The sequence below is a fragment of the Chrysemys picta genome, chromosome 2, assembly GCF_011386835.1.
Source record: "Chrysemys picta bellii isolate R12L10 chromosome 2, ASM1138683v2, whole genome shotgun sequence".
In the NCBI taxonomy this organism is placed as follows: Eukaryota; Metazoa; Chordata; order Testudines; family Emydidae; genus Chrysemys; species Chrysemys picta.
In genome coordinates this window covers 164,623,682-164,650,305 of record NC_088792.1, presented here as the reverse complement: position 1 = coordinate 164,650,305, position 26,624 = coordinate 164,623,682, and the positions used below count along the sequence as shown (strand labels likewise).

Genomic DNA, 26,624 nt, shown 5'->3' with positions numbered 1-26,624 from the left:
CAAATTCCATATCTCACCGTACTGCTACGTACATAGAGTATTGTTACTTAAACATGGGACTGGGAGTTTGGACTCTCCTGACTTGTTAGTTCCCTTGCTGAACCCTGGGCAATTTAATCCACCACTCTGTTTACTTATCTATAAATGGATATTGCTGAAAATTGCAGAGGTGCTACAAATCATAGGAAGGGTCACCCATTCTAACTCTTTGCCCTTGCTTTCTAGTGTTTGGTCTAGTCTGGTTTTAAAAGTCTCAAGTCTTTTGCACAGCACCCAGTGTTGGGGGTTGTGAACTTGTTTGTTGTGGGATTTTTTTCTTTTTTTCTGTGTTGGACATATTCATGAGGACTATGGCTCAAGGACATGAGACTCTGTTAAATCTTGCTGTGAAGGGAGGCCTTAGAAAGCTGTTTGTAGTGGCTTTTGGTAGAGAAGGGGTATATGCAGAGTTAGTTCATAGCATTGCATAATTAAGTAAACAGAGCTTAACTATAGTTGTGACGCTGGATCACATAGTTTCACCTGTGTGGTAGGGCTGAGTAAATTGGAAATAGAATTCTTGAGTTCAAATTTTTCACCAGGCAGTGAATTCTAGTGTCTTTTTAATCCCTTTATAACCACTCTGTCTTTATGTCAGGCAGTGTTTTTGTGTAGGGCTCTGTATCATATTGGATGCTCCTGTGTTAATGGCAGTTCAGATTCAGACTCTGATCAAGGTGTTGTTTCTTACCTGTGACAGGAATGACTAATCATGGTGTGAAGCTCTAATAGTACCCAAAGCTAGAAAGAGTCACTTTGCTTGTGGAAATTATTTGTATAATGACCAGAAAAAAACTTGTTATTGTTAGAAACGATAAAAAGACATTTATTTACTGGTGTTCATCAGGGATTGGGATTTGGAACCAACATAATTCTGCTGGTTTGGTTGGTGTATATCTCTACTATTGTTTGTATAAGGCTATGGACTCTTGGCGAAAAATCTCACTATCTGAAAAGGAGTGTTACGACCAGCTACAATTTTCAGACTCCTCGCACATAAAGATGACACAATAGCTTTCCTGAAAAATTGGGGAAGTACCTGCAACAAGAGCAAGGCAGGGGATATTTGCAGAATGCTGCTTTGGGTAGAGAGAAACTTCATATCATTATCAGTAACTAGTATTGTTAGAGTCCTGAATCAAAGGGCCAGATATGATCTGCAGATTGGGCAACTCCATACTTCATTGGCTGATATCTTGAAGATGGAAAATTCTCCCAGGTGAATCTGACCTCTGCAAACAAAGTGCCAGATTCTCAGAATTGAATCAAGGACCTGCTGGTCCTGGGAGAAGTTCTGCTTGCATGAGCCTGGGATTTTCTCTTCTGTTAGGCATACTACTCTACAAGATTGTCAGCATTTGAGCAGATGTTTTATTGGTTCTGGAATGGTTCAAGAGATGTATCCAGAGCTATATAGTGCTGATGGTAATTTAGGAGTCCCAGTCATATGAGACAAAGGCCCATTATTAACAAGCACTCCAAGCACCCTGCTTCATGTTGTGGGTTTAGAATTGGTGTGTTTCAAAGGTGAATTGCAAATGAAAAAAGATTTTCTATTTATTTAGATATTTATTTTGTCCCCATCATTATAGCATCTGAATATCTTTCATGCTATAAAGTTCCTTTGTGATGACTATCTAATAATTTTTTAATTTCAAAATAAAAATTTGTTTCTCTTTGTTATATGTTTGAAATTTCATCCCGGCACCTTTTTTGCCATTTTTTCAGTTGGCTTTTCATATGATGACATAGCTGCCATGAGTTCAGCCTCAATGTACCGTGCTAAAATCTGAGCAATTAACTTCCCCATGTCACCTCAGCCCCACAAATATGGCAATCTTTCAGGTGTCCCCTCCAGTGTGACGTAAGCCCCTCTTCATAAAAATAAAAAGAGCAGATATTTGTATTTGTATTGTTCATCCTTTTAGCTTCAGATGCCTCTTACATTTCCATTAGGAGAAGGGATAAATTAAAAGAGCTTGTGTGACCATTATTTTATTTTTCTATCATCATCTCTCCTTTTTCTTGCATGTAATCCCTGTCCTCGCTTCCTGCCTCTAAATTATTTTCGTTGTCCTTCTTTGGACCTCTACTTTTTCTGATGTAGCTCTTGAGATGAGGTGACCAAACTGTATTCAAGTTCAGGATGTGTTGTCTATTTGTATAATGCCATTAAAATAAATGTTGTATTTTCTTTTATCTTCTTTGTAGTGCAGTGTAATAATTTGTCCTCCATAAGAATGTCTGCGCTGCAGCTGGGAGAGTGCTTCCCAGGCCACGTAGACATATATGCGCTAGCTTTGCTCAAGTTTCTGTGCTGCTGCTTTTAGTATACTTTGTGGCATGGGCTAGCCGCCTGAATGCAAGCCTGCCCAATACCCTAGAACCCTAGGTCTGTGCTCAGGTGACTAGGCTGTGTCATCACTAGGGCCCTATCAAATTCACGGCCATGAAAAACATGTCACGGACCGTGAAATCTGGTTTCCTCCCATGAAATCTGGTCTTTTTGTGTGCTTTTACCTTATACTATACAGATTTCACGGGGGAGACCAGCGTTTCTCAAATTGGGGGTCCTGACCCAAAAGGGAGTTGCAGTGGGGTAGTGGTATTGCCAGCCTTCTCCGTTGCCTTCAGAGTTGAGTGTCTGGAGAGCAGCGGTTGTTGGCTGGGCACCCAGCTCTGAAGGCGGCACCCTGCCAGCAGCAGCGCAGAAGTAAGGGTGGCAATACCATACCATGCCACGCTTACTTCTGTGCTGCTGCCTTCAGAGCTGGCCGGCCAGAGAGTGGCGGCTTCTGACTGAGGGCTCACCTCCGCAGGCAGCAGTGCAGAAGGTAAGGGTGGCATGGTATGGTATTACCACCCTTACTTCTGCACTGCTGCTGGCATTGGCTCTGCTTTCAGAGCTCGACTCCCTGCCAGCTGCCCAGCTCTGAAGGCAGCCCCACCGCCAACAGCAGCGCAGAAATAAGGATAGCAGTACTGCAATCCCTCCTCCCCCCCACCCCCCAAATAACCATGTGGAAACCCCCAACTCCTTTTTGGGTCAGGACCCCTACAATTGCAACACTGTGAAATTTCAGATTTAAATAGCTGGAATCATGAATTTACTTCTCTGGTTCTAGTCTTTCCCCTCTTCTTGCAGTTGCTGTCACATGAGGCAGATTTTGGGTCAATTTGAGCAGCAAGTACCTTTTGAAATAGCTTTGAGTATTTTGAACCAGAATAAATGGGTTGTGGCTTAGTCCTATCTGGTAAATTTAATATACTATAGCTGTTGCAGTTCTCTTAATAGTCACTATGTGGTATATTATACATTCTCTTACAAGAGCAATGTAAACACCTAAATGTATGTTTGTACAATGTGATTTCAGTACTTCTATTTCCCAACCACATGACTATGTTGGTCCTTCTTCTCCAAAGCAGCATTGTGTTCTAAACCTTCTGGTGTATGTGGACGTATATGCAGTAGAGGTGGTGCTGATATCTGATGAGCATCTGACAGCATTGAAATAGCCGTAGGAAGCATAGCACATTCAAGTTGTTGACCATGACTTGCACTGATCTTATGAGTCACTGATGTAACCCAGGTTTTTCTGTGGGGTTAAAAGAAGAACAGGAGGACTTGTGGCACCTTAGAGACTAACAAATTTATTAGAGCATAAGCTTTCGTGGACTACAGCCCACTTCTTCGGCTGTAGTCCACGAAAGCTTATGCTCTAATAAATTTGTTAGTCTCTAAGGTGCCACAAGTCCTCCTGTTCTTCTTTTTGCGGATACAGACTAACACGGCTGCTACTCTGAAACCTTTCTGTGGGGTTAGAGGATATATTTTTTTTTCTCCAAGAATTATGCGAGTTGCAAAACTGAGCAACTGGCAGAATGCAGTGTTTTTGTAGCCGTATTGGTCCCAGGATATTAGAGAAACAAAGTGGGGGAGGTAACACCTTCTTCAGGAGAAGAGCTCTGTGTAAGCTCAAAAGCTTGTCTCTCTCATCAACAGAAGTTGTTCCAATAAAAGATGTTACCTTGCCCACCTTGTCTCACTGGCTGAAAACAGTCTTTTTAATTAAAGGCTTTTCTCCTTTCCATAGGCAGTTCTCTTCCTGCAGATGTTTTTAGAGGGGGTGCAGTCTCTGAATCTGTACAGCACATTGATTTTCTAGACATCCTTTGTATAGTAACAGCGTGTGCTGAGAGGTTGGCAGCCTATAAAACACTGTCACTCTCTCTCTCTCTCTGCCTCCCTCCCTCTCTGGATCTGATGACATTACACAGATAGATGTGCTTGCAAGAAAAACAGCAGAAGGAGTTGAATGTCTGCCAAAAATCTACAGCACTAAGCTGGCTGCTTCTCATCTTGTTTTCCCGGATCTCTTATTGTGTGCTTGTATTCTTCACTTGCCAGGATTTTCTTTGCTGAGCAAACAGACCAGCAGTGAGATCTCTCCATTCTTACAATTTTGCTTTCTCTGATACAGGGATTCTCTCCCGAAGATCCCATCTCCATTCAGCCTTATTATAATTATCCTAATAATAAAAATGTTTGATAGGGTGGGATATTAAATACAAAAATTGGAGCTGATTGGACATGTAAAAGTGTTTGCTTTTAGTGTCTTGTTTGAGTCTCAGAATTGATGAAAACAGGAAGTCTTCTAGTTGTGAAGGAAAAGATTTTTCTTTCTGTTCTCTTTGAAAGAGTGCTACATTTACAAAATCCCTTACAAGACTGCGCAAGAAAGTGAAAGAATCAGTGATAAGAACAGCACAGAAGATGAAGTAAGAGATAACTCAGGTTTTTAATTGTACTGAGATTTCTTAAAATTCTCTTAGGATAAGTGAGTTCTATGCGAACTCTCTGCAGGCATCAGTTATATGAAATAGACCAATGCTTATTCCCAAAGGAAGTACCATAACGCTTTCGCCTGCTGTACCAGTGGGTTGCTTTAATAAATGGCATGGCATGGTTGCCAAATTGGATTATCCACAAAGGGCAGTGGCTGCTGGTTGAGCACAACTATCCTGAGTGAACTTGTTTTCAGTGGAGGGATATACACTTAGTTCCTCCACTTTAGGCTGCAGAAAAAAATTTTTATTTACGGACAAAAAAATCCAACAATTTGCAAGCTAGTTAGTGCAACCAACTCTTAAGCTTTGCCAGTTCTCCTCCTGCCCTGTCCCAAACATGCGAGGAAGAGAGAGAGAAGGAAAGAGGAAAAACACATGTGACAGAAGCTTCATGTCACTTCATGCACCACTGGAAAGCATGCAGATACCCCTTGATAGGCATGGTATAAGAACTTGAATAGAGTAGCTGGAAATCTGACATGCATATTTTTATATGAAACAGAAACTGTTAATGAGACTGTCTGACACCATTCAAAAGTGAACTGCAAAACTAAATGAAAATTTAGTTAATATTTTAGGTTAGTTGTTGTGGAATGCCCCTTAAAATCTGATTAGTTGTATTTAGTACACATCTGGGATTCAATTTTTATTTTAGTTTTGCAGTTCATCTTTAATAACATGCTGGGTTGCTTCAGGCTGTTGTCACCTTACACTATGTTTCATCTGTCTGAGAGTTCTTGTAGGAGATAAACAGAAGCATGTTGCATATGCACATTTTAATGGTAATGAGTGGTTTTAGATTCAGTTGTAATAGAGGGGATAGCAAGATACTGTAGGAGAAAAGTTTGTCCTCTACATGAGGTTTGGCCCTTTTCAGCTTCTCAGGAAACTCCCGTTGTCTCTGCTCTCTGACAGAAAGTTTCACCTATATTTCATCCATGGATGAAATCCTCATTGAGGTCAATGGCAAAACTCCCGTTGACTGCAGTAGGGGCAGGATTTCACCCCAAAACTTCAGTATTCTGAAATATTTTAAAACAAAGTGGCTTCCCTGGCAGAGATAAAGGCAGGGTTACCAATCACTGACAAGTGATCTCTGTAGATGGGTAAAGTATGAGAAAAGCACATGTAAAGTGGGAGTTCTCTTCTGTGGAGGTGATCTTGGAAGTTAGTTCCTTGGGAGGAGGATGCTGGGATAAACAATGTAATGAAGTACACTCACTGCAACATGCCTCTCACACCCACCTGTTTAGTTAATTGGACCCTTGCTCATTAGATTGTACCTATCTTGTTTGCTCCTGCTTGCTTAGTGCGATAGTGTAGCCTGCTGACTCTAAATTCTTCAGTAACCACCCTCAATTTCTTATGGTCAACTGCACTAGATATCATGACATTTTGATAACTTCAAGTAAATTCAGAAACCGGTTTTTATTTAAAAATGAAAACAAATACTACAATCAATTTAGTATTCCATGTGTTTATTTTAATGTTAAATTAATCTCAGATCAGTTTTTATAATGTTTTTATGAATGTTTCCACCGTTGCCTCCAATATTCACTTGATGATGTGCCACTGGACTTGTATTGGCAACGTTCCTGGTAGGGGAAAGCAGTCAGGAAACACAGGAATTTGTCCGACGAAAGATGTAGCTTTTGGCTACTTGATAAAGGGCTAGTTGGGGACACTTTGAGAAGTGGCTTGGGATTTTAGCACTTAGAATGTGCTTGAGCTTCTTACACTGGAGAGGACATGCATATCCATCTTTCCTTGTCCTGAAGTAGGAGCATAGAGGACTAGAAACTTGAGTGGTGGCTTGAGCTATCTGCTCCTGAAACCCTTGGCATAAACCAACTATCCCCATGCCACTGTTGCATTCAGCAATGGTGGATAAACATTAACTGCTTGTTTCTGCTAAAATGATTGAACAGTGAAATAGCAATGATGGCCTTTAAACTGTCAATAGGTTTCAGCATAAAAACTATACTGAAATGAATTGGCACATTTCACCTGTCAGTGATTGCTTCAGACAGACTGTTTGCATACTTAGACTATGTCTACAGTTCAGCTTATGTCAGCAGAACTTATGTCATGCAGGGGTGTGAATAACCCCCCCCCCCCCCAAGTGACATAAGTTACACCGACATAAACACCCTGGTGTGGGCAGCGCTATGTCAGTGAGAGAGCCTCTCCTGCCGACATAGCTGCTGCCTCTCATGGAGGTGGTTTTATTATGCCAACAGGAGAACTCTCCTATTGGGATAGAGTGTCTTCACCAGATGCACTGTATGGGTAGAGCCCTTAGAAAAGAAATTTTGCCTTAGGTCAGAGATTCAGATTTTAGTCTTTTGTCTCAACCATGAAGGCTACAAAAATTTAGGTTCTAGACATGGGTGGCGGGTGAACCCCAGGCTCGGGGAGGCTTGCCCCCTGGTCCGGCTTGCCCCTTCTGCCCGAGGCCCCTCCCCTCCCACTGAAGCCCAGGGGTACCCCCTTCCCCGTGCAGCCACCAGGCCTCCCCCGCCCTGGGCCGCTCGAGCACATCCCACCCCCAGTACGCTGGCTGGGCAGCATGGCCCCTGTCTTCCAGCCCTGGAGCACCGGGTGGGTGGTGGTGCAGAGGAATGAGTACAGTTCTCTCCTATGTAGGATTTTAAAATTACAGAAAGGTAGGACTTCCACAAGCCCTTGCTGATTTTAAATATTGCCTCCCCAGATGCCTTACGAAAAAAGCAATATGCCTAATGTGAAATTTTAAGGTAACATTTTTCATACCTAGATAAAACAAGAGTTATGAGGTGGAAATGTGATTCTGTGAACGAAAATACTATTGGGCATAGGGCCCTTGACAAGGAAATATTTTCCATGTTGTGTTAGATATTAGTCATCACACTGTGTAAGGAGGTATAAGGCACAGCATCTGAATGGTGTTAATGTAATATACATCACAGGAGTTTTGGAATACTGTATTATCATTAATACATAAATGTTGAATGGGGAGAGGCCACTTAGTCAGATATACTTATCCATGGAAATTTACAACAACAAAATTTGTTGGAAAAGGAGAACTTTTCAGATGCTTCAAAGGGAATGAATAGAACATGGCAGTTATCAAGTGATCCAGTCCCAGCATCTAGCAGTCATAGGCTTAGGGACACCCAGAGCATGGTTGTATCCCTGACCTTCTTGGCTAATAACTACTGATGGATCGATCATCCATGAACTTATCTAAATATTTTTTGAGCCCAGCTATAGTTTTGGCTTTCACAACATCCCCTGGCAACGTGTTCCACAGATTGTGCATTGTGTGAATAGTACTTCCTTTTGTTTGTCTTAAATCTGCTACATATTAATTTAATTGGGCAACCTCTGGTTCTTGTGCTATGTGAAGGAGTAAATAACACTTCCTTTTTCAGTTTTTTCACGCCATTCATGATTTTATAGACCTCTATCATATCTCACCTTAGTTGTATGTTTTCCAAGCTGAACAGTCTGACTTTTTAATCTCTTCTTACACGGAAGCTGTTCCATACCCTTAATAATTTTTGTTGCCCTTCTCTGTACCTTTTCCATTTCTAATGTATGTTTTTTGAGATGGGGTGACCGGAACTGCGCACAGTATTCAAACTGTGGGCGTACCATGGATTTATATAATGGCATTATGATATTTACTGTCTTATTATCTACCCCTTTCCTAATAGTTCCAAACACTGTTAGCTTTTTTGACTGCCACTGCACATTGAGCAGATTTTTGCAGAGACCTCTTCACAATAACACCAACATCTTTGAGTGATAACAGCTAATTTAGACCCCATCATTTTGTACGTGTAATTGGGATTGTTTACCAATATGCATTACTTTGCATTTATCAGCATTGAATTTCAGCTGTCATTTTGTTGCCTTGTCACCCAGTTTTGTCAGTCACCCAGTTTTGTGAATTACCCCGCAATGAATTACATGCATGTCTGAGGCATCCATCATCCTAGTAACTGTGGGCTTGATTTTCAGAGGTGTTTGATTTTCAGTGCCTGTAGCTCACATTGCCTTTAGTTGGAGTACTGGGTGCTCAGCTTTTCTAAAAATCTGGACCTTGTGTTCTTTATATCATAAAAGTGTCATATTTAACAATCAAAAAGATAGACACACAAGGTGGGTAAGGTAATACCTTTTATTGGCTCAACTTCTGTTGGTGAGAGAGACAAGCTTTCGAGTTTACACACTACTGTAATCTAAAATGTCGTAACACTGTAAGTCTGGACAATTGCTGAAGAATGCTGCACGTTTTTATGGTAAGTGTTATCCCCATTTTATGTATTAATAAACTGAACCAGAGACTAGTGAAATTACTTGCCATCTTTCCCATTAGTAAGTAGGAGGGAATTCACTTTCTGTTCCAGAAAAACGGTGCATGTCTTCTGGGAGTGTACTCTAGGGATTTGAGCACTTACCGTTAAAGAGAATCACTCTTTATTCTGTTATTTTGCTTACCTGTTTTGGGTTCTGGCAGACCTCTTGCAGGGATGAGTTCTAGAATGCACTGCTGCTGACTTCTTGTATTAAAATATGTGAGGGATTTTTATTTAAAACAAGGCTTTAATTTCAACTTTAAAAAAAAAATACTGTGTGCTTTTTGCATTTTCTGTATGCTTTGGCTCTCTTCCTGGCTGTCAGCATGTTTTTGTGGGAGGTGAGAGGACAGAGAAATAAAGGAGCAGGAAATACACACATCCCTTTGGTATGAAGTGGTAAAGCTGCCAGCTAAAATAGCTAGTCTCATTAAAATCAGCTACAATACTGAAGGATTGGAGAGTAGCAGCTGTTGTACCTATATTTAAAAAAGACAGTAGGGGTGACCCAGGGATTATACAAGTAAATCTTACTGCTGTACCTGATAAACCAGTTGAATTTACAATTAAAAATAGAATTATAAAGTACTTAAATCATGATATGATAGGGTCTAACCAGCACAGATTCTGCAGTGGAAAATCATGCCTCACTAATCTACTAGAATTCTTTCAATGTGTCAAGATATTGGTGGATAGACGGGAACTATTTGATGTTTATTTAGATTTTAAAAAGACCTCGGAAAAAGTCTTTTACAAGGGATTCCTAAAGAAACTAAGGGGTCAGGTGAGAGGCAAAGTACTGTATGGATCAGAAACTTGACTGAGACAAAAACCAAAAAATAGGACTAAATGTTTAGTTTTCACCAGGCAGAAAGTTAATAATGGCGTGATGTTAAATATATTTATTAATGATATGAAAAGGGAGATGAGCTGTCAGGTGGCAAAATGTGCAGGTGACACAAGTATTGAGGTTAGTTAAGACCGGAGAAGATTGAAGAACTTCAAAAAAGATCTAACTAAGCTAAGTAAAATGGTTGCACAATGACATACGAAAGTCAGTATGGATAAATGCAAAATAATACATATTGGAGGGAATTATTTGAACTTTTCATACACCTTACTGGGTTCTAAATTAATTGTTCAGTTCTGGTCTAAGGATGTAAAACGTTAGCCGATAAGCATTAGTCTTACCAGTTAACCCCCAGGCCACCTGGCTGACTCCAGTGGCCCCGCGCTGGCCGACCCCAGCCCGGTCAGCGGGAGTGGCCCCAGTCCCTCTCCTTTTAATCAGTTAACCATTTACCCTATATAATTTTAATTGTTTAAACTGTTAACTTTTAAAATGATATTTACATCCCTATTCCGGTCATCGCATCTCAAAAAAGGAGATAACAGAATTAGAGAGGGTTCAGAGTCTGACAACAAGAATGGTTAGGATCATGGGAATACTCTTATATTAAGGGAGATTGAAAAGGTTGGAACTGTTTACCTTGGAGAGGAGACAAATAAGAGGGGACATGATAAAAATATACAAAATAATGAATGGTGTAGAGAATGCCAGTTGGGATCTTCTCTTCACCAAATCCCATAATACAAAAACAAAGAGACATTCAATGAAATTGAAAGGTTACAAATCCAAGACTGATAAAGGGAAACTCTTCTTCACACAACACTATTAGCCTGTGGAATTCCTGGCCATTAAAATATCACTGAGACGAAGATCTTAGCAGAATTAAAAAAGGAGTGTGCGTGCACGCGCGTGCACACACACACATAGGTAACATGAATATCCAAAATTATTGGAGGGGGGGGCAGGGAACTGTTATGAACCCTCCTGTTTCAGGGCATGCACCAACCTCTAGCTATTGTGGATTAGGAGGAAATTTTCCTGGTGTCAGATTGTCCCATAACTACCCCACTTCAGAGCTCCTGCACCTTCCTCTGTAGTAACTGGTACTGTCCGCTGTCAATGACAAGATTTTGGACTAAATGGGTTATGGGTCTGATTCACTATCTTAATTCCTTGTGTTCCTAATTGAACTCCTTTCCGTTTAGCTTTACTCTTACAGACTAACTCCGTTTTTGGCTACATGATTACATATATTTGTTCGGACTTAAATAAAAAAATGCCTCCCACCAGCTACAGTTGTTGAGGAAGTATCCTATGCAGGGGACCGTCATTTTCAGTTAATCTATTTGCAGGGTATGTTAATGTTCTTTTAGCATCCTTGTTCCTGTGGGTTTGGTGTGATTCCATTCACATGGCTGAATTAAGAGGACACTTTTCAATGTTCCTACCATACTAATTTTTCACTTTTATCTCCTTACATCAGCCTAGTAATGAAGTGCAGAATACAGTTTGGGAAATCCCAATTCCAAATATCTACTGATGGCTTCTATAGAGATTTTTATTTTAACACAGGAATTTTTCTTTTTTCAAAGAAAACTATTTAGCCTCCAGATGACTCAGAGATAGAATGTATGTAGAGGACCTTCGGCTACATCTGCTACTGCCAGCAGAGGGGAGGATGTTTAGGTTACATACCTTTCCACATGGCAGATCCTCTGTCCTTAACTCAGGCTGTCTGGACTCCCTACATGTACAGTGTTGTGAGCTCCGCCAGTTAAGTTCCTCTAAGAGAATGCCACTGTCATGGCATGTGCAGAAGGGTGGGCTCCATTATGCAATATCACACATTTAGGAGAGATGACAGTTCAGCGTAGACCAGTGGTGTCAAACTTGTTCTTCAGATACATCAAATTACATTTAAAATTATTTTCTGTGAGCTACAAATATAAAGCATATATACCACCCTTGGCCTGTGGTCGATCTCCTGCTTTGCATTACAATATGGCCCTTATCTGAAAACTAAACTTTTAGGTAAATTACTGTTGCGTTGTGCATTACTTAGTGGGAAGATGATGCAAAAAATCTTTAAGACACTTTTTACTGGGATTTGCAGTTACTTATTTTAGGGGCACAGCTGTGGTAATATTGTAAATTAAGTGCTTAAATGCACACCTAAATTATTGGAAAGTCTGGCTTTTTGAGTGTCATCATTAGCCTTAAGATTTAACACCCCGTTGAGATGAATGGAGGAAGTTCATTTATTAATGCTTATTATTTTATTATTTGTATGACAGTAGTGTCCAGGGTGCCAGCTTAGGTCCCCACAAACACTTAACATCAAGATAGTCCCTTCTGCCAGAGAACTTGAATATAAGATAAAATAAAAGGCGAATGAAACAAACAGAGAAGGAAACAGAGAGAAACAATGAGACAATAAAAGTTCATACCTCTCAGCTCTCTTTTCAGGTTTTCTGTGGGCTTTGGAGAACAACTCTGTGTTGGTTTTACATTGGTCACATTCATTTTTGGAAGGTTCAAACTGCAACAAGAAGAGCTAGAAATATACCTTATTATTTTTAAAATAAATTTGGTATTAAAAATGATTTTTTAATTTTTAAATTAAAGGTTGGCTCTGGCCTGTGGGATTGGTGTTTGACAGTGATCTAGGCTACTTCACAATCGTATATTCAACTCCCCTTGTTATTTTAGTTAGAGCTGATTGCTTTAGAAATAATGGAAAGCTGAAGATTCCCTTGCTACAAGCTTTTGCTGCCAAAAAGGGTCATTGTTTCTAGCAAATTGGCATTTATTCTCCAGTGACTATTAAACTTGCTTGTAGCAGAACTTACATGATCCACGACTGCGTTCAGAATCTGTTATCTTCATCAGAGAGTGAAATAGTATTTTTGTGTTTGGGAGATATCTACATATTAAGAGTATGAAACCCATGGCAATTGCCATGAGCTCCTTTTCCACATAGTTTAGAATCATGCGATTCCTGGCCCACAAAGTTTTTTGTCCTTCTGTCTTTGCACTGCTAAATGAAAACTGTCTGCCTCCCCTCTACCTGATACACAAACAAGATTGGACTCCAGGGTCAAGATTGTTTATTGCTAATTTAGTAGATAGGTTAATAGGGTCATCATACTTCAGGTATTCAATTCAAAGATGACTTTTCTTGCATAATCTTCAGTGTTTATATTGTGTGCAGCATCCCAGAAACTCTACTCTTTCTGTCCAAGTGGTGCACACCTTTATGGTACCCAGATTCTTCACTCCTTGAATCCCTGAGAGTGGCAGCCAAAAATGCTCCCCTCACCCTCAAAATTGAGAACTCCTTAGGGATGGTCTACACTGAAAACTTACATAGCTGTGTCTCTCAGGGATGTGATAAATCCACACCCCTGAGTGAAGAAGCTACACTGACCTAATCCCGGCTGTAGACGGTGCTAGGTCGATAGAAGAACTCTTCCATGGACCTAGTTACCATCGCTTAGGGAGTGGATCAACTACAGTGATAGGACAGTCACTCCCATTGCTGTAGTGAGTGTCTACACTGAAGTGCTGCAGCTGCAGCTGTGCCACTGTAGCATTTTAAGCATAGATGTAGCCTTAGTCAAATGAGGTGGTAGCCATGATGATAAGCTTCTGTCACCTCCAGAATGTATTGTCTACCTGAGAGCTTTCCTAAAGGACTTTTCACCACCGTATCTAGTCCCTTACTGTTGTGACATATCATACCAGGGGCTGGTCTTAAAGGTCTCCCAAATGTTAAAGCTCATGCAGCATGCTTACTAACCGATACAATGAAAGGTGGGTCTGGTGATATATTTTATTGGACCAATAAACAATATTACCTAACCTACCTTTTCTCTCTCATTTCCTGGGACCAACACAGCTACAACAACACTGCATACCCTGTTTCCCCGAAAATAAGACATCCTCCGAAAATAAGGCCTACTTACAGTTTTGCCTCTCGTTGTAATATAAGGCATCCCCCCGATAATAAGACCTCCCCGATAATAAGGCATCCACCGATAATAAGGCATTTTTCATTTCTGAAAAATAAGACATCCCCTGAAAATAAGACCTAGCGCATCTTTGGGAGCAAAAATTAATATAAGACACTGTCTTATTTTCGGGGAAACAGGGTACTAATCAATACAATCAACTGAATGTATCACACTGATCTTTTGTGATCTAGATGGGCTGCATATCCAGCTCTGAGCCAGTCTTACCATGTTAAGAGCAAATTGCAAGATGTCGCTTTAGTTCAGTTTTTTTCCAGTGGAAGAGCAGGCTCACTTGCTCTACAGAATCTGGTCCTTCTGACAGGAGCCTGTTGAAGAGATCTGGTAGGAGAGCTATGCTTCTGTTGGTGAGCAACCCATATACAAACAAGACGTATGGGAGGGTGGGGGGGGGGAGAAGAGACCAGATACCATGATTAAACAATGTTTTAGAAATGAAAATAACTTAAAGCAAGCAGGAGAAACCTACAGGAGATTGTGTGCTGCTGTCACACATAGCATTTCCCCAATGTTGCTAGCAGCAACCCTATAAAACTGATGATTCTCCTCAGTTTCCCTCTGCCATTCCTGCTGGCACGGGTTGAACCTTCACTGTGGGGTGCTCATCAAACAGGATCACAAGGTGGAAGGGAGGACAAAAATGGAAGGAAATTGGTTTGGTACTTTAGAGGCAACATATCAAAGATTAGGCTTGAGTGCTTCATGTTGCCCTTTGGCTGTATGAAAGACCACCATTGATGAGCTGTTGTGGGAGCCATATCTAGAGGAGGTAATCTTTCCAATACAAACAGAATGTAAACCAGTGCAATGCTATCTTCCCAAGTCTGTAGACAAATTTTCTCAGGGCTTGTCTACACTGGCAATTAAAAGCGCTGCAACTTCCTTGCTTAGAGGTGTGAAAAAAAAACCCCTCTAAGTGCAGCAAGTTGCAGCGCTGTAAGGTGCCAGTGTAAACAGTGCCCCAGCGCTGGGAGCCATGCCCCTTGTTGAGGTGGGTTTTTTTAGAGCTCTGGGAGAGCTCTCTCCCAGCACTGCGCCGCGACCACACAAGGCACATTAAAGCGCTGCTGTGGTAGCGCTTTAGCGTTGCCAGTGTAGACTAGCCCTCAGTTCCTGTGCTATTTTTGAGTTTTCCCAAGCTGCAGTAGAGGGTAAACTGACCTAATCTTGCCAGTATCACTGTCACCTACAGGTTTCTAAGTAGTTGGTATGGAAACTGACAAGAATGAAGTCAGTTTCAAAACTTGTGTAGCTTGAGAAAATTGAGCAGCAGCAGAGACTGACCCTGGAGCTGTTCACTTTGGAGAAGTATTGTAGCAATGACATGTACACCAGATGTACACTGGCCTCCCACCAGGAGGCTCTAGAATGAGGTAAAGTGAGAAAGGCGGGGACTGTTCTTCCTTTCATCTAACTATTATGTGCTATAGGCAGAGAATAGGAGGGACTACAATGCAAAGTGCTCAAGGCCCTGCAATGGCAGGGAAATTAAGTGAGATATACCCACCCAGATAATCTTCGCAAGTGAGCCACACCCACATGCTGCAGAGGAAGGTGACCCAACTCAAAATTTTTTGTTTCAATTTTGGGCAATTTGACAAAAACAAAGGAGAACTAGATTCAAAAAATGGCAGGGGGAAGGAGAAAGAAGACTCCCTATAACCTTTAGCCCAGTAGTTAGGGAGCATATCCAGGATGTGGGTACCCTGATTCAATTCCTCTGCATGATGAGGAGAAGGGATTTGAACAGGGGTTTCCTACCTCTCAGGTGAGAGCCCTAGCTACTGAAATTATGGGTTACAGTGGAGTTGCATCATAGATGTATTTAACTTAAATTTAACTTCAGCAGGGCGAGCTGAAGCTGCGGGGGAGGGGGAACAGCTGGGGACTAGACTCCCCAGCCGGGAGCTCAGGGGCCGGGCAGGATGGTCTCGTGGGCCACCGGAGTGGGTGCCCACCCGCCCCACCCCTAAGAGCCAGAGGGACCTGCCGGGGGGCGAGGTGGGGAGTCCCGGCGGTGCTTACCTGGGGCGGCTCCTGGGAAGCATCCGGCAGGTCCCGCTGGCTCCTAGGGGCGGCTGAGCATAGCTGGGGGGGAGCAGGTGGAGCACAGGGCCGCCCGGGTGGGGGGCAAGTGGGGCAATTTGCCCTGGGCCCCACAGGGGCCCCCATGAGAATATAGTATTCTATAGTATTGCAACTTTTTTTTATGGAAGGGGCCCCCAAAATTGCTTTGCCCCCTGAATCCTCTGGGCGGCCTGGGGGAGCAGCCGCTTCCCCTGCTCCCCTCCTAGCTACGCTCCTGTCACTTCAACTTACCGGTTGTTAAATTTAGAGGCCCTTTTAGAACCAGTGTCCCATGCGGGACAACCGGTTCTAAAAGGGCTTCTAAATTTAACAACCGGTTCCCGCGAACTGGCTCCAGCTCACCACTGCTTACATTCTCTTTGAGCTTCACCAGAGGTGCTTGAAAATTCTTGAAACTAATGTATGTGCACTTAACTAGTTGTGCATATGCAGTGGATCTGTTTAAATGTGCCACATGTAGGTTTAAGGTGGTTTTCTGCTGTATAGGCTGAGTTTGTAGTTTTCAAATAGACATACCTTGATTAAAACAAAATCAATCCAGATTGCTGGTTTTCATTGCGGATTATCTCCTTAGTTTCATGTTTCAAATTTAGCTATTTGGCTGAAGACCTATCTTAAATGTGATGAGAATTTTTTTGAAATGGGATTTTTTTTTTCATGGTGAAAGTTTGAAGGGATATTGCTCAAACCTTCAGCAGCAGCAGCAAAAAAGTGCAGTTTTAGGCAGAGATCAAGTACAGAAAATTTGATTCAAGGTTACAGTGTTAAGAAGTTTTTTGTGTATGAAAGCAGCAGAGGTCTTTATTTGAAACGGTTTTGCAACCAGTCATCAGTACAATGAAGCAATAGCAGTAAATTTTTAGTCCACTTCTGTGCATAGTGTTATAATACATGGGAAAGAGTGAACTAACATAGATCTCAGTTCTGCAGTTAGCTTTGTGTACCAGGACCTTTGTGCATATGCTAAGCCTGATTTGACTTGAGTGAGGCATTGCACATATGCAGGAGTTCATGCTGGTGTATCTGATATCAGAGCTATGGCATGATGTGTCACTCCATCACCTGTTTGTTGCTTCTGTTCCCTTGTCTATGTTGTCTCTTTAGAGAGTAATTTCTTCAGGCTGGAATTCTCTTTTTTTGTCTGTAAATCACTTAGCACTCTTGGTGCTGTATTATTTGTAAAAATACCTATCTCTCAAACTATTGTATATACATATGAATTAAAAGCTAATATTCCAGTTGTATAATATAATTATCTCTCTGATCAAAGTGATTGAATCATTCCATTGTAAATTTATGGAAATAGGACAAGTTAGAACTGAGGAGAAAATAAGATTATTATTACTAGTGAAACTTTTTGGATATTGCTTTAACAATATATTGTGAGTATAGTTCTTTAAATTCATAGATCTCAGAGTTCTTTCTAAAAGTGAGTGGTGGCATCCCAATTTTACAGATGGGTTAACTAATATTACCTAGGGTTACTATACGTCCGGATTTTCCCCGTCCGGGGGGAAATCCCAAAAAGCCGGACATGTCCAGGAAAATCGGGACCGGAGGGGCTGGGCCGGGGGCCAGGCCGGGCGCCGGCGGTGCCGAGGGCCAGGGGCGCTGAGCGGCGGGGCCGAGCGGCGGGGGCCAGCGGTGCCGAGCGGGGTCTGGGGGTCAGCGGGGCCGAGCACCGGCGGGGCCGAGCGCTGGGGGGCCGGCGGGGCCGGGGGCCGGCGGTGCCGAGCGCCGGGGGCCGGCGGGGCCGGGGGCCGGCGGTGCCGAGCGCCGGGGGCCGGCGGTGCCGAGCGCCGGGGGCCGGCGGTGCCGAGCGCCGGGGGCCGGCGGGGCCGAGCGCCGGGGGCCGGCGGGGCCGGGGGCCGGCGGTGCCGAGCGCCGGGGGCCGGGGGCCGGCGGTGCCGAGCGCCGGGGGCCGGCGGGGCCTGGGGCCGGCGGTGCCGAGCGCCGGGGGCCGGCGGGGCCTGGGGCCGGCGGTGCCGAGCGCCGGGGGCCGGCGGGGCCTGGGGCCGGCGGTGCCGAGCGCCGGGGGCCGGCGGTGCCGGGGGCCGGCGGGGCCTGGGGCCGGCGGTGCCGAGCGCCGGGGGCCGGCGGGGCCTGGGGCCGGCGGGGCTGAGCGGGCCGGGGCTGCTTGGCCGGGGGCCCGGGGGCTGGGCCGGGGGGTGCTGAGCGGGCCGGGGGCCCGGGGACCAGCAGTGCTGGGCGGGCCGGGGGTGCCCGGGGCTGGCACCCCAGGGCCCGAGCCGACCCAAGCTGGAGAGGCCGGGGGGGCCAGACTGGGCCGCGCCTCCCCCCCCCACACCACCCTTACCTGCTTCAGGCTTCCCGCGAATCAAATGTTCGCGGGAAGCAGGGGAGGGGGCGGAGTTGGGGCGGGGACTTTGGGGAAGGGGTGGAGTTGGGGCAGGGCGTGGGCGGGGCTGGGGGCGGGGCCGGGGGCCCGTGGACTGTCCTCCTTTTGGAGGCTGAAAATATGGTAACCCTAATATTACCAGCGGGTTAAATGACTTGTTTGAGGTCGTACTATGGGTTGGTAGCAAAGATGGGAATACAACACAGGTCTTCTGACTCTCAGCCAGGTGTTTAGTCCATTAGATCACCACTTTAGAGTCTGGGCCAAATACATCCCTGATGTAACTCTTGAATGTCAGGGGAAGTACATAGATTTTTACTGTAATCACCAGAATTGTGCACAGTGTTCCAGTTGTGATTTCCGGTTTCTTTATTTTGTGTGTGCTGGGTACTGGTGTGATGTATGTACCTGCAGTCTTCTGGTGCCTCTGTGACGCACATATACGCACATATACATACGAGCGGGAGAGCAGGCTGCTAGTAGTTTAATTACAGCTCTGCATTCTTTTGACATTGTATATGTAGTGGTGACTTCTTTCTATGTAATTTGCATTAGCAATTCATATTTCCAGATGACAGCTCTAGTGTGAGACTTGAACACTCATGTGGCTTTGAAGAGTAGATCAGAAATCCTTCAGGCTTATTTGAATGTATGGAGTAATTTTATCATCCTACAGTCCTTTAAAGTTGATGAGGCTTCACTAAACAGTAGCCTGTAAAGTTTTTCTTGAGATATGTGAGTGACTGAGATTAGGATCTGACACAGAATTCAGTCCTAAAACAATGAAGTTTATTGTTTATATTGAGTTATTCTGTTCTAACAGAACAGAGCTTTTATGTCCAAAGCAAATATGTAAGTACCTTTAATTGCTTAAATTCTACTTTCTGAGTTGGTGGTGTTTTGCCACCTTTGAAACAAGGTAGCATAATATAAAATCACAACTTGGATGTCATTGTAGAGCTCTCTTCTGATTACATTGCTTCTGTCAAATAGAACTTAACCAAAGGAACCTTAGCATCTTGTTAGCCCTTAATTCTGACTGAATTGGAGATCTATACAATTTCAGATGTTAGCATAAAGATATCATTATTTATTGTCTAATGGTCAGTTATGTTAAATAATTTTCTGTTAGCAACAGCATTTATTGTTTCATATACTAACTTGTGTCTGAAAGATTATTTTGATATAGTTCAGATTCATTATGCAAATGGACTATAGGACTTCAGTCTGAAACAAAATCTCGCTTTGGAGGGGAGATGAGAGAAGGGGCACAATGAAATCCAAGATGTGAGATGGTCTTATTTAGTGAGCAGGTTGCTGGCAGAATTAGACAGGCAGAATTCAAAACAAATTAACATACTAGGTTTAAAAGAAGTTCATGAATGAGAAATATTTTCTGATTAAAAAAATGTTAATGATTGATCTAATCTATCACTGATTATAAATAATGAATTAAAAATGTCAGTAATGGTGGTTCTGAGTTTGAGTTTAAACCCTAAAATGATTGTACTGCATGTACCATTGCTTGAAAGAGGAGGACAGCTGTTCTTGTTGGGATTCTTATTGAGTAGGAGCTGCAGTGGCCCAGAGGATAGAGTACAAGACTAGGACTGGAGGGATGGGGGTTCTGTTTCCAGCTCTGCCACTGGCCTGCTAGGTGACCTTGAGCAAGTCACTTCACCTCTCTGTGCCTATGTATCCCCATTTGTAAAATGCAGATAATGATACTTTGCCTCCTCTGTAAAGTGCTATGAGATCTGATGAAAATAAGTATGTAAGAGAGAGGTGGTAATGTTATGGCAGAGATCATGTTTGTTTAATAATAAGGTAATTTGCACTTAGCGGAATAAGTGCTGCATAGAAAGAGGACACTGCAGCTAAGGAGAGGCAGTGGGATAAAAACACCTGACAAGAGAATACAAAACGAAGAGAGTAAAGGCAATTTCCTAAAATATCTCAATTCACATAACATAACATCAATGCACCAGCAGATCACATAGTTCCCAGAACTAACCTTGAACAACTAACTGTCTGGTTCCTAAGCCTAACCAGGAATGAAAAGATAAGGTTTGTGGGTGCTTAGTATTATCCTCTCCTCTCCCAATTTTAAACAAAGACAAGGGATCCATGCACATCACCATCCTAACTGTGGAGGGAGATATTTACACCTGGCTCATCCTACCTGGTTTTCCCTTCCAACAAGAAACATGTCAGATCCTGCCTAGTTTCTTCCTTCAAACAAGAGAAGAAAGTGTCTGTGTGTTGTGTCCATCTATTCTTGTGTAGTTTGATCTCTTATCCAGAATTCTAACTGGAAATGGAAGGGAATCCCTTAGCTAATTCATCCCAGGGATATAATTAGATACAGAACCAGTGGGATAAGCACTTGGAGATTTATCAGTAGGTTATTCTTAAAATCTCCTTAATCTGAGGGTGCGGGTTAAAACTTCTGATCTTATCCATACTTTTGTTGTTGTTGTTTTTTCCCAAGTAATCATGCCTTTCCAGGTCCTGCTGTGCAGTTAGCATTTAGCCCCAAGATACACACTGTAGTAATTTTCTACAACATTTGTCTTGAGTGTTTCCATCTTGTGGACACTGTAGAAAACACAGCTCAGTCTCTATCTGGTGTGTGGTGTGCACTGAAGTCTGCACTGGTAGAGAGAAGTGACATAGCAACTGAATCCTCCAGGTTGTATTACTGCTACATAAAATCAATCTTTTGCTTGCAATAAGACCACTGTTGGATTGGTCCAGCCACATTGAAGCGTCTTGTATATAAATGAGATCTGTGCATCTCTTTCTGGCTTAGAGTTGCATCCAGTAGTAGATGTGATGAACATCTAAGATTGTATAATATATTGGAGCACTTAGTGTGTCATTGTGTAATTAAAAACTGTATCATAATGCAGATGTACAAAGGGGGGCATACTGAAAGTACAGAATTAAAGTTGGGAAATGCCAAAATTAAGGTTGAGTGCTTAACCTGCAACCTTAGTGTTCTCTTGATACAGTTTTTTAATGGTTTTTATGTGTATGTTAATTTGCTCTTAAAGCTACAATTCCCAGACACATCCATATAATGTATGTTGTATCATGGGGTTAGCACTAAGTTGAATATAATTCTATGTAATTTTTCCTCTGCATGCTATGTAAGTTGTATAATTAGTTGAAAATTTGTTCAACGGGTTATAGATTGATTAATGGTTGAGCACTTTGATCTCTGCTTTTCCCTCACAGCCAGTTGCTGAACCAATCCCAATCTGCAGTTTCTGCCTTGGTACAAAAGAACAGAATCGTGAGAAAAAACCTGAGGAGCTCATCTCGTGTGCTGATTGTGGCAACAGTGGTAGGTGACCACTTATAGTGCTCCTGGAAACAACTGTATCTCTCAAATGTGGCCACCAGGGGCCTTTCTTGCGGCCACAGCCTCCTGGGCTGTGATGGGGAGGTGGGGGTGGGAGGGTGGGAGGGAGGGAGGGCGGGCAAAGTCGCACCCGTTTCCCCTCCCTGTTGATCCTGGATGCACCACCTTGGTGTTGATTGCTGGGGCTACCAGTAGGGATTGGGCCCTGCCCCCCTCTGGAGTCACCTGGGGCACAATGCTGTAGAAGCAGGCAGCCAATGAGTTCCCCGCCTTCTCAGGAGTGTTGGGGCTCAGACTTTGGGCTTCAGCCTTGGGGTGGCGCGGTGGCAGTCTCTGGACATGAGGCTTCAGGCTCCAGCCCCCTGCTACCTCCCTCAACCCCCATCTCCCCCGACCCTCCCATCCAGGGATTAATTTGTCTCCAGGCTTGCCAGGGCTGAGTAAGTCTGCTGTGAAAAGTGATACCTGTATGTTTAAGATCACTTTTCACAACAGACTTACTAGCTATCAGTAAATATATACACATCCAGATCATTATAATTTGTGCATATTTATTTGGTTTTCCTAAAGCTAATTAAGTATTTTAGGAAAAAGCGTGAGAGCAGCCACCAGCAAGAGTTGGTGGCCGTATTCTGAGGCCACCAAAAATTTTGTCCTGAGAACCTCTCTAATCTAGTATGATGTCTCCACATAACTGTCTGGATGGGGAACAATAGGGTTTGGCTAGCTGATCTTTATGCTCCTTCAGTTTGGGGGACAGTTGCATTTAACTGCCACATAACTAGTTCAGTAAGCCCTTAGTAAAATTTTTAGAAAGCTGTCTTCTGTATGGCCAATTTTGTCATCTCTTTGACCCCAGTTTAACAAAGCACTTAGGCATTTAAGTAGGTACTTAAGTGCTTTGCTAACTGAGGCATTTATACCACACTTATCCAAGACCTCCTGAAGGTGTAAATTTTTAACGATGAGAGTAATTAACTAGTGGAACAATTTGCCAAGACTCATGGTGGATTCTCCATCACTGGCAATTTTTAAATCAAGACCTGGATATTTTTTAAAAGATCTGCTCTGGGAATTATTTTGGGGAAGTTCTATGGCCAGTGTTACACAGGAAGTCTGCCTAGATGATCACAGTGGTCTCTTTATCGATTCCAGGATCAGAAGGGACCATTGTGATCATCTGGTCCAACCTCCTGTATAACAACATGCTGTAGGACTTCTCCAAAATCTGTCTCTGTCTCTCATCTTAGTATCCCACAGTCATCCTCTGTGTCTTTGTTCTATGCTGATGACTCACTTGATTCTTTAGCTGCTCATCTCCTTGCCCTCACCTCATGGCCACTCTAAATCTTGCCACTTTTTCTTGCATAACTTCTCTAAGATCCAACCTTTCCTCTCCATCCACACAGTAAAAATTCTTATCCAAGTTCTCCTCATCTCGTATCTTGTCTATAGCAACCTCCTCCTCTCTGAGTTTGACTAATCCTATCTTGCCTCATATATATCCATTCAGAACGCTTGCTGCAAACATCAATTTTCAGACTCGCTGCTATTTCTTCTCTACACGACATCAAATGCAAACTACTTATCTCACTTCACCGCCTATAATCTATGCCAGCATTCATTGTCCATTTGTTAACCCAGATTATTTGACATTTTTTCTTTCATGCTGCACCATATGCCTGGGAGAACTTCCCAATAAACATCTACAAAGCCACCTCATTGTCCCCTTGCCAATCCCTCCTTAAAACTGTTCTGCCATGATGCCTGCAAAAAACTTGACAGTGGCTAGGTAGCTGATGTACTGTGACCACTGCTTAACTTAGCAACCATTACTATCTCATTTTTTCCTTGTGCTCCCTCTCTCTTTGTATCTGTCTGTTGTACCTTGTCCTATACTTAGATTGTAAATTGTTGGCGGTAGGGACAGCCTTTTTGTTATGTAGTTATAACGTGCCTGCAGTCTGGCTCTGATCTAAAATTAGTTACAAACGACTACAAAAAATATCAAGTTAGAAGTTCACTTTAGACAGAAACCTCACAAGAGAGTCATCTGCTCATGTGTTCAAAATGATATACAAAGGACAATTTAGCTTTAAAAAAAGATAGAGTAAATCAATGCACAAAAATTTCTTCAGTTAAGTCCAAATGTATTCAACTAGGAATGGGGCTGCCAAATTTCATGCAATGTATCTGATTTTGAGCTGTAAGTAAGTATGAGCTGGAGTACCAAGTCCTGGTGAGATCTGTGTTGAAATAGAAGGAGCTTCTGAGTATCTGAAACTGTATGTGAAAGATATGACTAATTAGACCTCCTTATGTATGTCCCAGAGCAGTGACAGCAGCAGAATTGCTTCCTTGGGGTTATCTATCCTTTTTTCATAGGTCATCCGTCCTGTTTGAAGTTCTCTCCAGAGCTAACAGTTCGAGTGAAGGCCTTACGATGGCAGTGCATTGAGTGCAAAACTTGCAGTTCCTGTCGAGATCAGGGCAAAAATGCAGTGAGTACTTCTGGAACCAAACATTTACAGCTTCTGCTTGACTTATCTTTGGTTACCTAGTGAGACTCCGAACTAACCAGTACTGTATACATTTATGGTTGGGAACTTGACATAGCCTGTCTGGGATCAGTGGTAACTGAGAGCTGGACCTGATGCAGTCCTTTGGTGTGAAGCTAACCAGATCTGTCTCTTCCACAGGATAATATGCTATTTTGTGACTCATGTGACCGAGGTTTTCACATGGAGTGCTGTGACCCACCTCTCACCAGGATGCCGAAAGGTGAGGATTCTGTGTAACAAATAGGGGAATTAAAAGAGATGTTGGGGGAGAGGTGAATTGAAAGTATTGGCATATCAGAAAATAAGAGAATTCCCCTCTCCTCCTTACCCATCTTTATCTCACTCATTGCACCACTTTTCAGGTATTAAAAGCCATAGCACAAGGAGAATCTGTACTTCATGTAACCTGCAGATGAGAATCCTTTATTCTCTTCCTCTCCTGCTTTCAATAGAAAGAATCAAAATGTTAAATTCCTGGTTTAAAAGTTTTCAGAGGTCTGAGGGGATGGAGGTTATGGTAGCAGATTATCATTATCAACTTCTTTGGGTGAGTGAGTAGCTTTGTGTAGAAGAAAGAAACTGATATGCGGTCCTTGAAGTGGCAGCAGATATTTCTGTTTGTGTAGTTAGTAGCTCCTGGAGCATAAGCTCAATTTATTCTGTTCTTCTCGTAACTCAAAAGCCATGTATAAGGGAAGTCTGTCGAAGTCTTCCCACGTGGTGTGGTGATGTCTCCACCTAGTTTGGAGGCACTATCCTTAAGTACAGTAGGAACTCATTAAATGGATGTCCTTCTGTACTATTTTTCTAATAATCTGATGCCTGGGCTCCTCTGTACTTGCAGGAAGCATGCTTAAAAACTTACCTATAGAGCCTTTCTGGAGTGAGTGCTTCCACCAAGACAGGATTTGAGTTTAGGTTGCTAGGACAGAAAGTTTTCTTACAATCTTATAGTAATGGGGATCTGTCAGATTGTTCTTCCCTCCAGCTGGAAGGGACCTGTACTCTTTCTTGCCTCAATTTTTTCCTTCCATCCGTGATGAAGCTTTGTGTCTTACAGGTATGTGGATATGTCAGATATGCCGGCCACGGAAGAAAGGAAGAAAACTTCTACACAAGAAGGCAGCACAGATAAAACGACGCTATGCCAACCCAATAGGACGTCCCAAAAACAGGTTAAAGAACCAAAACACAACGTAAGTTGCTTTAAGGAGAAAAGGAAAGTGAGTGCAGGGGAGGGGGAATAAATGGGCCTTCTGTGGGGGGCTTAGTGTCCTACCTAGGGTGAATATCTCTTAGCCCTGGTCTACACTAGGAACTTATATTGGTATAGCTATGTCTCAGGGGTGTGAAAAATCCATACTCCTAAGAGATGTAGTTATTCCAACCTAACCCCTGCGCTAAATTGATGGAAGAATTCTTCTGTCAAACTAGCTACAACCTCTCAGGGAGGTGAATTACCTACATTGACAGGAGAATCCCTCCCATCCGTGTAGGTAGTGTCTACACTGAAGCAGTTGTGCCACGGTAACATTTTAAGTGTAGGCATACCCTTAGTACATAATTTTTCCACAGTACTAATATTAACTGTTTTACACAGAATTTAATTTCTCAGACTACTGTGTACAGTCAAGGAGTGTTGGGGCATTTGTTCAGTTCTGCTTTCTCCCTTTGCCGTAACTAGATGTTTAGATTTAAAGTATTTAGATTGTTACTTCAGACTAGCTTTGCTGATTTACAGCAGGATTCTATTGCAGCATGGCACTGCTCCTGTCAACGTAGGTAGCTGCACTCTATAGTCCTCTGGGAGGAAATATTGCTGGGAGTTAGAAAAGTTGTAGGTTACATACATTGCCACAATTAATGAGAAATCTGAAACAGAAGCGGATGAATATGAGCATCCCATCGAGGTGATATTTTGTGAGGGTCTTAAAAGGGCACTGATGCTTAGGTCAGTGGAGGGAGCATTCTCTTTTGTTCCTTCATTGTAGTGGGAAGTCCTACAACATAATGGGCTTAGATGAGACCACTCTAAAACCTAATAGAGTACCAGAAAGGCAGGTCATGTGTATTTCACAATTTCATGACTGCAAACTTAGCTGCAAAATTCAGATATCAAGCTTGCATTTAAAAAAACA

The 26,624-nt window shown here is 42.8% G+C and overlaps 1 protein-coding gene across 1 annotated transcript in view; it reads left to right on the top strand.

The window, feature by feature from the left end:
* KAT6A (lysine acetyltransferase 6A) overlaps positions 1-26,624 on the top strand; it is an 83,695-nt gene that overhangs the window by 13,099 nt on the left and 43,972 nt on the right. The window contains 4 exon segments of the mRNA XM_065584788.1: positions 21,799-21,907; positions 24,311-24,426; positions 24,625-24,706; positions 25,547-25,682. Of these exon segments, the coding sequence (XP_065440860.1) occupies positions 21,799-21,907; positions 24,311-24,426; positions 24,625-24,706; positions 25,547-25,682 (443 nt within the window).